General features: G+C 45.0%; 1 protein-coding gene across 1 annotated transcript in view; it reads right to left on the bottom strand.

Annotated features, from left to right (window-relative positions):
• Positions 1-14,013, bottom strand: part of LOC112104320 (ras-related protein Rab-3B) — a 125,207-nt gene that overhangs the window by 27,180 nt on the left and 84,014 nt on the right. The window contains exon 3 of the mRNA XM_026651829.1: positions 5,917-6,035. Within this exon, the coding sequence (XP_026507614.1) occupies positions 5,917-6,035 (119 nt within the window). The remainder of the gene's footprint in view (positions 1-5,916; positions 6,036-14,013) is intronic.

Here is a 14,013-nt window from a genome sequence, read left to right as displayed (position 1 = left end):
GAGTCAGAAGAAAGCGTCACAGTTCTTAGCTACAACTATGGGCAGCGGGTGAAGCTTCCACTGGGGTAGGCTAGCTCCCTGTCCCGCCACTTCTGCCTGCAGCCCCACCCACACTCCACTCCAGGCCCTGCCTCTCCCCTGCTCAGTCCCCTCCCCACTTGACCCCCTGCCACTGCTTGCTGCACCCCTCCTCGCCTCTCCCCTTCCCCCCCCTCTATCCCCTCCCAATGTCCCTCCTTTCCTCCACCCCACCTCTCCCCCAAGACCTCCGTCACTCGCATTCTCCACATCCCTCCACGTCCCTCCTCTCCTCCACCCTCCCCCCCTGCGGGGGTGGGGAGGTGAGGAAGGACATGGCGAGCAGTGGGCAGGGGAGGTCTGGCAGGGGAGGGGAGTGGAGGAGAGGAGGGACGCAGTGGTTGGGGGGTCCTCGTGGGGGAGGAGACAAGCGAAGCAGCAGGGGGGAGGGCCTCGTGGGGGAGGAGGGTGGAGGAGAGGAAGGATGCGGTGAGTGGCGGGACCTCTGGAGGTGGGGGGTGGAGTTGAGGAGAGGAGGGACACAACAGACAGCAGCGGGCGGTGGGGACCTCGTGGAAGGGGCAGAACAGGGAGGGGAAGAGGCAGAGGGGCCACCATGGCCCAGGCGTCCGGCAGCAGGGCAGCGGCGGCTGCGCCGGGGAAGGCTTAGCCTCCCCTGGCCTACTGTACCTGCTGCCCATGGCTACAACATTACAATAACCCTGAACAATATTTGGCAAACCAGTGACTAAAGATGCCTACAATGATCAAGGCACAGATTAAGCAGCCTGATAATTCTTCAGCTAACCTTATAACTGCTTCATGCTTTAGCCATATAGTGAATTCAGATACAGTCCAAATCATGTTGCATGTTCTGCTCATGACCTCTGATCCTATTAAGAGTGAAATCTTCTCCATTAATAAACCTGTCCATATGCATTATGGGGTAGCATTAAGCACATCATCCTTACTTTAAGACTGATATCACAGAGATGTATCACAAGAAGGTATTTCTAGTTTAATGAAAGATACCGCAATTCACATCTGCACTAATATATGAAAAGGTCACTGCACACAAACTGTGATTAATGGAGAGAAGGCCATTGGCTTGGTGGAAAGAGCATGATGGTTATGCAGAAGAATCAGGTTTTGGCAGAACCTTTAGATTTGTGCACCAAGGGGTTAGCATTACAGAAATGATTTTTAGTTGCTGGAGGGTGGTTCAGGAGAGTGGGTGAGGTTTATGTGACTAGTGTGATGTCATGGTTTGGGAGGTGGTTCTTGAGATCTGCATGGAGGCAAAAACCATGTGTGACTGCCTGATGGGGTTCAGCCATATCAAGAATAAAATGGTGGCTAAAACCAAACAAGTTGGGGGAAAGCCAAGTATTAACGACAAAAGACTGTATTGTAGCTTTTAGCTTCCACCCCACATTGGGAGATGCCAACGGGGGGCATTCTAGAGACAGCCTGGCTGATTCAGCCGGAATTCCTCCAGGGCACTGGGAAGCGAATGCTTGAGTAAGGATTGTGAATAACTTTTTACAGGGTGCAGCCCAACCCCTGGTGCTGACTCAGTTCCAGCAAAAAAGGCCTATCCCTCATACCCCCCCTTTCCTTGTCAACCACCTCCTCCTCCTCGCGGTTCATGGCAGAGGCCTGTGACTCGGGCTCCTCAGAGGTATCCGTGGTGCGGATGTGTGCAGCGGTGGGGTATCTGCTGAGGATGGGATGCAGCTCTTTGTAAAAGCGGCAGGTCTGTGGCTTGGCACCTAGGGTGACCAGATGAGAGGAAGAAAATATCGGGACACGGGGGTGGAGGGTGGCGGGGCACTCACATAAGTGGAAGACAAATTTAAGTGAAGACACATGCTCAACTAGGTCGGCATAAACTGCCTTGCATCGACCTAACTTTGTAGTGTAGACCAGGCCTGAAATGATGGTGAAGAGTCTGTTCCCTCAGTACAACCAGTACTGACCAGGCTATCAGACTCCCATACCATATATGAGAAACTATCAAATGAGATCATAAACTGCAGGTAGAGGCTTCCTAGGACACATTATTATGTGCATTTGTTCTGTTTTACTAACTCAAGGAAAGCAATTGTTGCCAGAACGGGATGGTTCCTAGGTCCTTCATTCTCATGTTACCCTTTGTTATGTCTCTCTAGGAAGGTATGGCCAGTCTCTCTCTCTCACCAGAGTGCCATGCCGTTCCACAAGAAAAGTCATATTCACACAACGCACAGTCAACCTGTGGAACTCCTTGCCAAAGGATGTTGTGAAGGCCAAGACTATAACAGGGTTCAAAAAAGAACTAGATAAATTCATGGAGGATAGGTCCATCAATGGCTATTAGCCAGGATGGTCAGGGATGGTGTCCCTAGCCTCTGTTTGCCAGAAGCTGGGAATGGGTGACAGGGGATGGATCACTTGATGATTATCTGTTCTGTTCATTCCCTCTGGGACACCTGGCATTGGCCACTGTCGGAAGACAGGATAGTTTGGTCTTGCCCAGTATGGCCATTCTTATGTTTTTATTCCTTAACTGGAAAACCCAAGTGGCCCCATCACATATGCAGTGGTATGATTCTGTAGATGACCTAAGGAAGTCTGAAGTGTGGGCGTACAACTCCAGAATGAAATTCTCTAAATATCAGTAGTTGGGATTAATTGGCCAAGATGCCCATTAGACTTTTGGAGCTCTGAGTGGTCACTTGAGAATTCAAAACAAACTATTAACGGGAGGGGCTCTCCTTTAACTCATGGTTCCACACATTTCCAGTGATATGATTCATACCTCTGCTTGTGAGTTTAACAGCTAATTAAGTATGGAGTTCCTCATTATTTAGGCATAAATCTGCAGTAGTTTCTAATCAAAATTGTGTTTAACATGCCTTGATGGAAATGCTCCTTTAGTGTTTGAAGGTTGGACAACATACTGTTATACAGATGGGAAAGTGATGTATAGCTTCTAGTAATACATATGCTTTCTGCATAATTATAATGACCCTGAGATCTCAAACACACACTATTAAAGAGAACTGTTATTCAACAGAAACCTGAACTGAACTTGATGCTGACAGTTAATACCAAAACTATCATATTTCCACTGCCAGATAATTCCAGAACAAGTTTTGATGTGCTTTAACGGTGATCATTTAGGGAAACTGTAAAAGTCACATACATGTCTATCAGACTCCAGCAAGGTCACTAAAAGCCCTGCAAATCATTCTAGATTCCTTAAATCATTGGGCTGCCTCTTTGCAAACTGACAAACCCTTTCTACTATATGACCCATAAGCAGTAAGAGGAGAAAAAGGAGTGATTACAGTAAGCTGTTTTAGAGATTCTTTGGGCTTGCTCTCACTGAAGAGGGAAAAGACCTAGCCCCACTGTTAAGCTGTATATTTTCTGAGTGAAAGCTGTTCTAACATTGTAGTAACATTAAGCTGGGTATACATTCTAGTACCAGATTATGTTTCAGCCATTTATATAGAAGACCGAAATAAAATCAGCATTTTCTCAATGTCAGCTTCAACTTGCAAGCCCAAAGACAGATACTGTTTTTGAGCTTAAAATGTGATTGACCAATGGCTTTATATTTTTCATTGCAAAAGCCAAACTATTTCCAAAGTTTATAATTAAAGAGCCAGATGTAAATCACTGTATCTCTACTGAAGTTAATGAAGCTACTCCCATTTATACTTGCTGAAGATCTGGCCCAGAGACTAGTTTTAGGGTTAAACCCTACCATTCCCCAACAATACTAATTTATTACTCCCCCATTCCCCTCCACCATACGTTGAATACAGTTTTAAGTCAGAATTTAAAAAGAATTCTCCATACAGCTGAGCACCATCTTACCTGGGCTCTTTGCTGAGGATGTGGCAACACTGGACAATTAGTCGGTCAGTGCCTTGGGTTTTCAAAGCTTGCTCTCAGCCACTTGCAAATAAGAGGCCTTGAACTGGTCACTGAGGAGCTGTAAATGAAGGAGCTGTTTGGGCTCCTGATGCCAATGCTCACAAGTCTCCATTCACTTGAGCCTCACCAAACCCTATGTTGTGGTGTATAAATAAAGTTGGGATTTTTTAGAAGGGATATAACCTCGTATGCTTTAGGGCATAAACCAACCAATCTGAGAGGGGTTAGGGAGAAACTGAGCAGATTATTCCATAGCTGTCCACCAAGAGGTTTTTTAACCTTCCTCTGAAGCACCTAGCACTTGCTGATTTCAGTCAAGTTATTGGACTAGACAGACCCTTGGCAGACCACCCTCAACAGTCCCAGATTTCATGGGACTCTCCCACTTTGACCCACAAACCCTCCTATCACACAGGGCTGGCTGGGTTTGGCTCCCCGCTCTCGGAGTTGCAACCTGACCTCTGATGCACTTAGTCACACAGCACTGTTCAGGTTTGGCCTGACCCCCAGCCCCATGCACCAGGGGACAGGTTGCAACCCCTGGATTGGAGGGCCAAGCCCAGACAGCCCCGTGAGACAAGAGCCGCAGGAGCTGCCGCTATGGGGTGAGCGTGAGGCGGGCTTGCTCTGCAACTCCCTCCCCCACACTGAGGCCTTTCCCAGGGCACCCCCCCTCTCACACACACAGGTGTTACACCCCTCTCCCCCAGGGCAGGACCTGGCATGGGTTGATGACCCGGCACCCCGTCTGTTGCCCTGCGGTGACCGGACATTGTACAGGTTCCCTTTTGACTGGACTTTCCAGTCGAAAAATCAGACACCTGGCAACACTGACACTGAGCCATATTCTCAGTATGATCAGCATATTTTTAAGAGCAATAAATATCTCCAACAGGTGCAGGTAATACAAATTTGTCTCCTATGTGCTGTTGCCTCCTCCTGAATATAAGTTTGTTTGCCACATGCTGTTGTCTCCTTCCCTGGTTGTGAACACAAATAAGAGATTCTCCAATCCCTAACCCTGCTCACTACAACACATGCATTCCTTGGACATAGGGCCTATTAAAGGTTAAAGATATTTTTTTTATCAGAGCCCCTTGTGAAAGTATTGAAAGTTACTCTCTGTTACACTTTCAGGGCTCGCCCCTCCCCAGCTAAGCTAAGGTGGTTCAAAACGCCACAAAGCATATATTGATACATTCAGTATTATTTTTTCCCCATTAATACTTTATTTGGGTCTTAGGCAGCTTTAACCACATGCACTCTCAGTACCGCAATGATAATGGTTCACTAAGGTTGCAGTGAGTATATAATGGAACTGAACCAGGCACCACAGCTGAAAATTGATAAGACCAATTAACCTTTTCCATAGAGTTCGTAAAGGTTAATTGGAAAACCTCAGCTAAAGTTTTCAAAACCTCCTATGTCACAGAGGATCCCAAGTTCCATTTTCAAAAGTGATTAGGCTCTTAAATGCCTAAATCACATTTGAAAATGGGAATAGGTGCTTTTGAAAATTTTACCCCTCTTCTTTAGATTTTACCCAGGTTATAATAATGATTGGCTGTGTCCAACTGGCCTGTAAAACCAGCATTTTACTGGGTTGTAGTGGCTCTATAGGGAAGAACCTTAATAACCCATAAGCGTTGTGTATTACCGTATATATATTTTTTTTGCTGTGAACAAGAGCTTTAAAAATCCACCACTGGAAATAAAATCTGTTATAAAAAAATTTTTTTAAACCCTAAAGGAACTAGCTAGTGGAATTGTGCAACTTTTTCTCAAGCGCAATTCCATAGTGAAACATTTCTTCTGAATTTCAAATGAATGATGAAGAACATAGTAATACAAAGCAACTGCAGGGGGGTAAGGAAATTACTCCCAACCCACATGAAACAGTCCACAAGCATTGGTGAAGAGATAACTGGCTTAAAAAATAAAAAAGAGGGATAACAATCATTTGTTCCATACCAGTCCTGCACTGCATTAAACGACTCTTCACTGGTGATATCATACATCAGGATGAACCCCATAGCGCCTCGATAATAGGCTGTAGTGATAGTCCTGTATCTCTCTTGTCCAGCAGTATCCTAAATAAAAAAATGGAAGTGGTTAGGCTTTGTGGCCCAGGGTCTCAGAAATAAGATCTAAAAGTTAGGGTCCTACACCCATATTTAGGCAACTAAATCAGTGTTCTGATTTTCAAAAATGCTGAGTACTCAACAGTTCCCATTGCAGTAATTGATTTCTGTTCATATTTTAGTATTAATTATGTTTCTGCATTAAGTATGTTCTGATCATTGTGTTTTGACACGTGTCCTGTTAAAAAAATAAGGGAAAATGTCAACCCTTTAATTGCTGTTCCCTGCCACACACTCTGTGCAGCAGCAGAATGTGGCAGAGTTCACTGAATGTCAACACTTCCACGCAGATGGAAATGGAACAGCAGTTAAGGGCTATTCTGTGTAAAGAGTGTATAAGAATTTAGCACTGATGAAAGAGTGAAATCTTTGGTTTAGCCACAGAGTGGATGCTGCAAGTGCCTTTTGTGAAAGTGCTGTTTAAAACAGTACTATGTGAAAACACACTAGGAAACCTTTAGTGCGCACCAGTAGGGTCTACATGGATCAGTTAATGCACAGCACATTAATGCGCTTTAGAAATCACACCCCAATAGAGGACATTACCCCACTATGTAGACAAGCCCCTGTCTGGAGGGGCTACCTTGAGGTGGAGACAGTAGCTCAGGGTTTGTCTATACATTAAACTTATTCCAGATGAAAGTAAAATGTGAATTTTAGGGCTTGTCTACACAGGGACATTCAGGAAAATTAATCTGAATTAACTGAAGGTGTGAATTAGGCAAATAGCATTAAATTCCTGTATGGATACTGTAAAAAGCGACAAAGAGTCCTGTGGCACCTTATAGACTAACAGACGTATTGGAGCATAAGCTTTCGTGGGTGAATACCCACTTCGTCGGATGCATGTCAGACTAACACGGCTACCCCTTTGATGTATGGATACTGTCATTCAGAATTCAAGCGGCTTTCATTCAGATTAGTTTAATTCACAAAGTAAAGACGAGTATCCACCCAGGAATTTTGAAGGCATTTAATATGGTTAACTGATCCACTTTAAAAGTTACTTTGGATTAATTTTGCGCAGTGTCCCCCCATAGTTAAGCGCTCAAATGAAATAACTTCCAGAATAACTCCAGCAGTGTACTTTTATTCTAAAATAAAAGTGCCTTTTTCTGGTTTAGCTCAATCCACTTCCAAAGTGATTTAAACTAATTTATGTACATATGGATTTATTCAGGAATAGTTATTCCAGAATACCTATTCAAGAATAATTTCATGTGTAGACAAACCCTCAGTCTCCATGTCCATTCAATTTTTGGCCTATCTGCTGGGACTGCCAATGTGGATATGAAATATTGGTGAGTTTTATGCTGACACATGGCTACAGGAAACCATTTCACATAGGCCATCTGTGACACTGGCAGACCAGGTGGCAGCTCATGCCAAGGTCCCCATGTCTCAACTGAATACTCACAAGTACATAGCCATAGTCAGTCTGGCTCACCTGTGTGTTAGTATTAGAATTATAAGTCTGTGTTTAGACTTTACTGAATGGTCACGAGTTGCTGCATGCATTAATCTCACTTATAACATCGGTAGCCATATTGTAAGGTAATATTTAAGTGGTTGTATTGTGAACCTCTGTGACTGCGTAAATCACAAGACAGGAGAGAGAGACTAATTAGTGTGAAGGGCTGACCTTCAAGAGTAAGTATTATGCTCTTCCCAAAAGGAAAGGTCCATCAATACCAGACATACTACTGTTGGACATTGCAACTGGAATTTCCTATGTATTGCAACAAGAGGACAAAAGACTTTTGTTATTCTGCTTTCCTCCCTGTGAAGATGACTCAGGCAAGTGGACTGCTCCCATTAGCTGAATTTGCATCTCTGAGCACATGGCATGAGGGGGATAAAAGCCCCCCAACAAAAGGAACTTGGAATCTTTATGTTTTATGCTCGCCAGGTTGCCAGAAGTCCGGTCAGCTCCGCGCAGCTCCCGGCAGCGACCGGCATGTCCCTGTGGCCCTTAGGAGCAGGGGTGATCAGGGAAGTGCCGCACACTGCCCCCGCCCCCAGCGCTGGCTCCGTAGCTCCCATAGCCAGGAACTTCAGCCAATGGGAGCTGTGGGGGTGGCGCCTGTGGGCGCTGACAGCACACATCATGCAAAGCCCCCTTGCCCCTCCGCCTAGGGGCCAAACATGCAGAGGCTTCTGGGAGCAGCACGGAGCTCCAGCAGGCAGGTAGCCTGCCTTAGCCCTACTGTGCCGCCAACCAGGAGCTGCCTGAAGTAAGCAGTGTCCAGCCAGAGCCCGCACCCCGAATCTCCTGCCCCAGGTCGGAACCCCCTCCCGCACTCCAAAGCCCTTGGCCCCAGCCTGGAGCCCCCTCCTGTACCCCAAATCTCTCATCTCCAGACCCACAACAGATCCCCAACCCTCTGCCCCAGCCCAGAGCCCCTTCCCGCACCCTGAACCCCTAATTTCTGGCCCCAGAAGCCCTGAGACTCCGTGCCCCCCCGTGGGGCTGTGTGTGGCCCACGACCGATTTTTTTTCTGTGGATCAGTGGCCTCTGATAGACCAGGGGGTGGGGAACCTTTTTTCTAACAGCTGCTTCCTTTATCTCTTCAGATGCAGTGAATGTGATGGGCAGGGAGGGGGGGTGTCTTGGAGTGACTGTCTCTCCTTTTTTATAGTTTCAGTCCCCCTCTTGAAAAACATTTCCAGCTGAAAACTAGGAGACAAAGAGACTATGTAGAAGGATATTCCCTGCTGGTTTTTTTCACCTGTTTGAACCTCCTTTGTTTGCCCTCCCTGCTTGATGACTCTGTTTACTGCTTCAATGCAAATTAAGGCAAAACACACATTCCTTCTTTTTTTTAGTATAAACCTGACTTCTGCCTGGGTAGGGTTGTGGCATTTGGAAATGTGTTAATAACATCATACAGGATAATCTTATAACTTCACACAGAATGTTGCCACACATATTTTACCAGGACAATACTGACTAGCAAATTACAGGTTTCAAAATGATACCTTACAAGGCATGTTTTGTACAAAGATTATTAAAGTAGTATGTAGGGTATGAATACAGGGGCGTATTCGGTCATGGTGATATCTAAGGTGCAATGGACCTGGGGTTAGTGACTGGTCCTTTGGAACTGGGAGTAACCTGAATATTGCTGTCATTCTTGGTGTAAAGGACCATCTATCACAAAAATAAACTTATCTGAGTGATAAGATAGACCAGGGTACCAAAGGGGACTGTCTGTTACTCGATGTTAAGGCTTATAAAGATATACCTATCTCATAGAGCTGGAAGGGACCCTGAAAGGTCATTGAGTCCAGCCCCCTGCCTTCACTAGCAGGACCAAGTACTGATTTTTGCCCCACATCCATAAGTGGCCCCCTCAAGGATTGAACTCACAACCCTGGGTTTAGCAGGCCAATGCTCAAACCACTGAGCTATCCCTCCCCCCCGTTATAGTGCCTGACGAGTTTACACTTGATAATTCATTGGTGAAATCTAAATACAGAACTCACAGCCAGTTTGGGGTTTGTGCCCTGTTTCCTAAAAGTCTGCCCTGAAGTTGGTACTCACACCCTTGAGTCACTGCAGGCAGCAATACCATTTGATGCCTATTAGGTGAGTGTAACAACTTTTACTCATTACTGAGGTGGCCTAGATTTAACCTAGCTCCTAGAGGTGAAAAGGTCTATAATTACCAACCTACTAAACATTCCATTCCTTTGGATCTGCTCCATGAAGCAGGTACAGTACTCAAGTAATTAAAATATCTTCCGTTTGGGAGGTATTATGGATCATTTGCACAAATGTATTTCATCCATCTTTCAGCAAACAGATGCTCTGAAATAGCTGTAGGGAGACCAGAGCCTTATCTTCAAGGCACACGCTCAGTGTAATACATTGATTGCTGCAGTTACTCTTATGGATAAGCAGTTCTTAAATGGATGGTGGTGCTCAGCCTCCACACTCCAGCTTTTAAAAAAGGTCTTTCATGCCACTGGTTTAAAACATGATTAGCAAAGTTTCCTCCCCTTAGTCTTGGAGAAACATGTCTAAGGATATGTCTACACTGCAAGGCCCGCGGCATGGCCACAGCTGGGCCAGGTCAGCTGACTTGGGCTCCCGGGACTCAGATTGCAAGGCTACAAAGCTGCAGTGCAGATGTTTGGGCTCAGAAAGGAGGCTGAGCTCCAACTCTCCACAAGGAGGGAGGGTCTCAGAGCCCAGGCTCCAGCCTGAGCCTGAATGTCTACGCTGCAATTTTTATCCCCGCAGCCCAAGCCTTGCAAGCCCAAGTCAGCTGACCTGGGCTCTGAGACTCGGTGCCACAGGTCTTTTAGTGAAATGTAGATGTACCCTAAAAGGGCTTTATCAACCCTGCAGCTTCAGCAGAAAAATTCAGAGACTGGTTGAAAGAGTCTTTGCAGAATATAGTTTAAGGCAAATAAATCCCCCTGTACAAAACTCCTCCAGAGATGTAGGGCCTGATTCTAATTTCATCAGCACTGGTTTAAATCAGGAAGCGCTCCACTGAGTTCAATGGAGTTACACCCGTGTATAACTGTTATAAGTGAGATCAGAATCAGACCTGACGTATTTCAAGTCTCACTTCCCATAATTTCAATATACACAGCCGTAGTGCTTGCATCTGCTCATGAAGGGCTAAGATGCTGGCTGCCTAGCAAGCAAGCCTTAATGTTTTTTTCCCCCGCTTTCACAGTAAACACTGGTATTCTTCACCAGGGTGTTATAGGGAGTTCTCTGGAGGAGGAAGGCTCATGTAAACAAGTTCCTTGCAGCTTCCTGATAGGGTTTGGCCTTCCACCACAACCATGGAGCCATGCAGTCCATGGGAATATCTACAGCCCTAGCCCAGAAATATCTCCTCGGTAGAGAAAGCTACAGCTTTCTACACCAGAGGATCCTTCTCTCTCCTTAAGGGTACGTCTACACTGCATGCTTCTTTCAATGGTCTCTCTCCCTCCTGACTGCACAGTTCCCTGCCTAATACTGTGATATCCCCACCAAGCCAGTCTGCCTAAAAAGGCCAGTGCCTGTGCTTTGCTCTCTCTCCAAGGGCTATGAACAGTGTATTGCCAGCAGTTACAAGTTACCACACACCTCTTTCTAAGCCAGTATGTTTATTCTTAAGGTAAAAGCATTACAGAGAAAACAATAAAAGTCCCTATACACATGCTAAAAGCTTACCAGGAGATACCCATCCATTTTACGAGGCTCTAGTAGGCCAAAGTCTTTCCACCTCTTCTGCAAGGGTTGGGGCCCCCCCTTGTACAGAAGGGATCAGAAAGAAGGTCCTGTGTCAGTTCAAGCTCATCCTTTTAGACCAAAAGCCCTTTCTTTGTCTCTGGAAAACCCAGCTTGAACCAATATATACACACCACTCCAAGAGGTAGTTCCTCTCTAGAGTTGTTCAGTCTCAGCCTTAGACTATACTTAAAATTATATCGACCTAGCTATGTCACTCAGGGCTGTGAAAAATACTGCATGCTATAGTTAGGTCGAACTAACCAACCCCTAGCATAGATGCAGGTAGGTCGACAGACAGGAGAATTCTTCTGTCGACCTAATTACCACCTCCCAGAGAGATACATTAACTACATTGATGGAAAAAACCCTTCTGTCGATGTAGGACATACCTACACTACAGCGCTGCAGCTGTGCCACTGTAGTGGCTGTAGGGTAGACATGACCTCAGTGACTCACCTTAATCACCCCCCACTGGTAACCTTCCCCCATGGAGTAGAACACAATCATACATAAACCATTCATAAATCTAATACAATGGCCCCCAAGATACTGCATGCAGTGCAGTAGCTATCATAATTGGATTTCTTTATTCTGCGTTTGTAGCAGTTCCCCACCCCACCCTGAGTTTAAAACACAGCAAGCCCTTATATGTAACTAAGCACCTAAGTTTATTGTTTGGGAGAGTCTTCTAATGAAGGGGGGAAATAAAGAATACTGATGGCTTTTTTGAGTTGCCTGCAAGACCTTTAGACAGAATATAACTAAGCTGATTAAAAGACCAGGGAAGCAAGTACATGAGGTACAGGCAGAGATCAGCACAAATGATGTCGTAGTTCTAATTAACAGCCTGGGAAGAACTGCCTGAACCTTCAGTGTCCAGAAGCCTGTTTGGCTGTCCCTGACTAAGAATAAGATAGCTTTTTATAACTAGGCAAAGAAGTATCTTAGCAAGGTACATTAGGGCTAATAACTAACCCAGTGTCTGGGTTCTCTTGCGATAACACATGTACCTCCCCTTGACATTCAACTAAGTTTGCTATATGCAAAAGAATAAACAAAAAACCCTGTTACATGGGACCTTCGGACAAAAATATGAAAGCTCTTACAATACCTGAGCCATCAAAAGTTGAGCATGAGTCACAGGGAAAGACCCAACACCCAAATGCGTTTGCATGGAGTACTTGTGTCAGATGCCCAACTACTCAAATGATCCAATTCTTAACTATTCATGATAACATTAGCATATCCAGAATTTTTTAAACCTGCATTAACAGAAATAGAAAGCCAAGGACAACATTTAAAAGGGTCATCATGCTTAAGATTTTAGGCCCCAATTTCATGCTTTTTTATTCAGGTTTGAAAGTCAGGATTCTCATTGATGTTGTTCTTTTGACAGCTATTTGTGACCACAAAGAATTTAAAAGAAAAGTGCAATTTCTCATCGGAATCAGGGTCAATCTAATCTAAGCACACATCACATACCACTTTTGTCCCAGAGCATGTGACAAACAGCTTGGTGGTAAAATCAGACATCTATATGAATAAAAGATTGATCTGCAGTTCAACTGCTTGGATACAGTCACAAATGTTTACATTTCCAGTCCACTAACTCACTGATTTCTCTTCATTTGGATCCCTCACAATGACGCACTTCTGCCTTGAGTCAATGATATAAAATATATTTTTAGAACAAAAATCCTAGTTCTTCCCTCCTCTGGGTTTTCCAGCGCATTCTGTTTACTCTGTGTCTGTCTTAGACGGTAAGAGATTTGGGGCAGTGACTGACTGTGTCTTAGCGCAAAGCACACTGTTGGTGCTGAATACACAACAAAACAGCAACAACAGTCACCGCTGCATCACGACATCAGTGATCTCCAGTTAGGATGAAGAGATTTCTGCCCTCCCCCACCCAACTGTGAGATTTATAATATGGCTTTTTATACCTTCCTTTCAATGGTGCTGTTGTTGGAGACAGGATAACGGATCATATGGCCCAGTGATGCCAGGAGTGACAAGTTATTTGACATCTAAGCATCTGTTGAGAAACATCTGACTCCTTGAAATCATAATTTGATTCCCAGAAGAGTTCCCTCAGCCCCTTCTCCTTGCAAGGTAGGCAAACTGAGTTTGTGAAAAAGGGTGAGCCCTTTGGCGATTCCATACCTATACCCAAACAGAAACAACTGGCTGGCTTAGAGAGTCACTACTTATGAGGTTCTGGGACCCTACTTACTTGGTGTCCTTATATTCAAGCACAATGGGCCAAATTCAGACCTGCTGTAAGCAGAGGCAACTCTGTTGACATCTGTGAAATTTCATCGGCTTATACAAAATCTGAATTTGACCCAACTATATTCACACAGACATGGTGACTTGGTCCAGCCACGTTAATAGGGGGGTCTCCTCCATCAGACTCTCTGAGGTCGCATCTTGAAATGAATGTCCTCCATAAAGTTATGGAATGAGGAACCATGACAACTCCACTGCTGGAAATTTAAGCTGTGTCTTGTCCCACTGTGCTGCTGAAGTTCAGGGATTGAAAATCATCTTGGGCCAAGTATTTTTTTCCTTTTCCCAGGAAAAATTATCTTTAACTGTGAATGCCAGATTTTGGGGGGGGAGGGGGCTATTGGCTGTAGGAGATCCACCGCCATTAGTCTTCCCCACTTAACACTACCACCCTGGAA

Source organism: Terrapene carolina, unplaced genomic scaffold, assembly GCF_002925995.2.
Source record: "Terrapene carolina triunguis isolate 2854851 unplaced genomic scaffold, T_m_triunguis-2.0 Scaffold103, whole genome shotgun sequence".
NCBI lineage: Eukaryota > Metazoa > Chordata > Testudines > Emydidae > Terrapene > Terrapene triunguis.
Note: the sequence above shows the minus strand (reverse complement) of the source record. Positions and strands in the feature narration are given on the sequence as shown.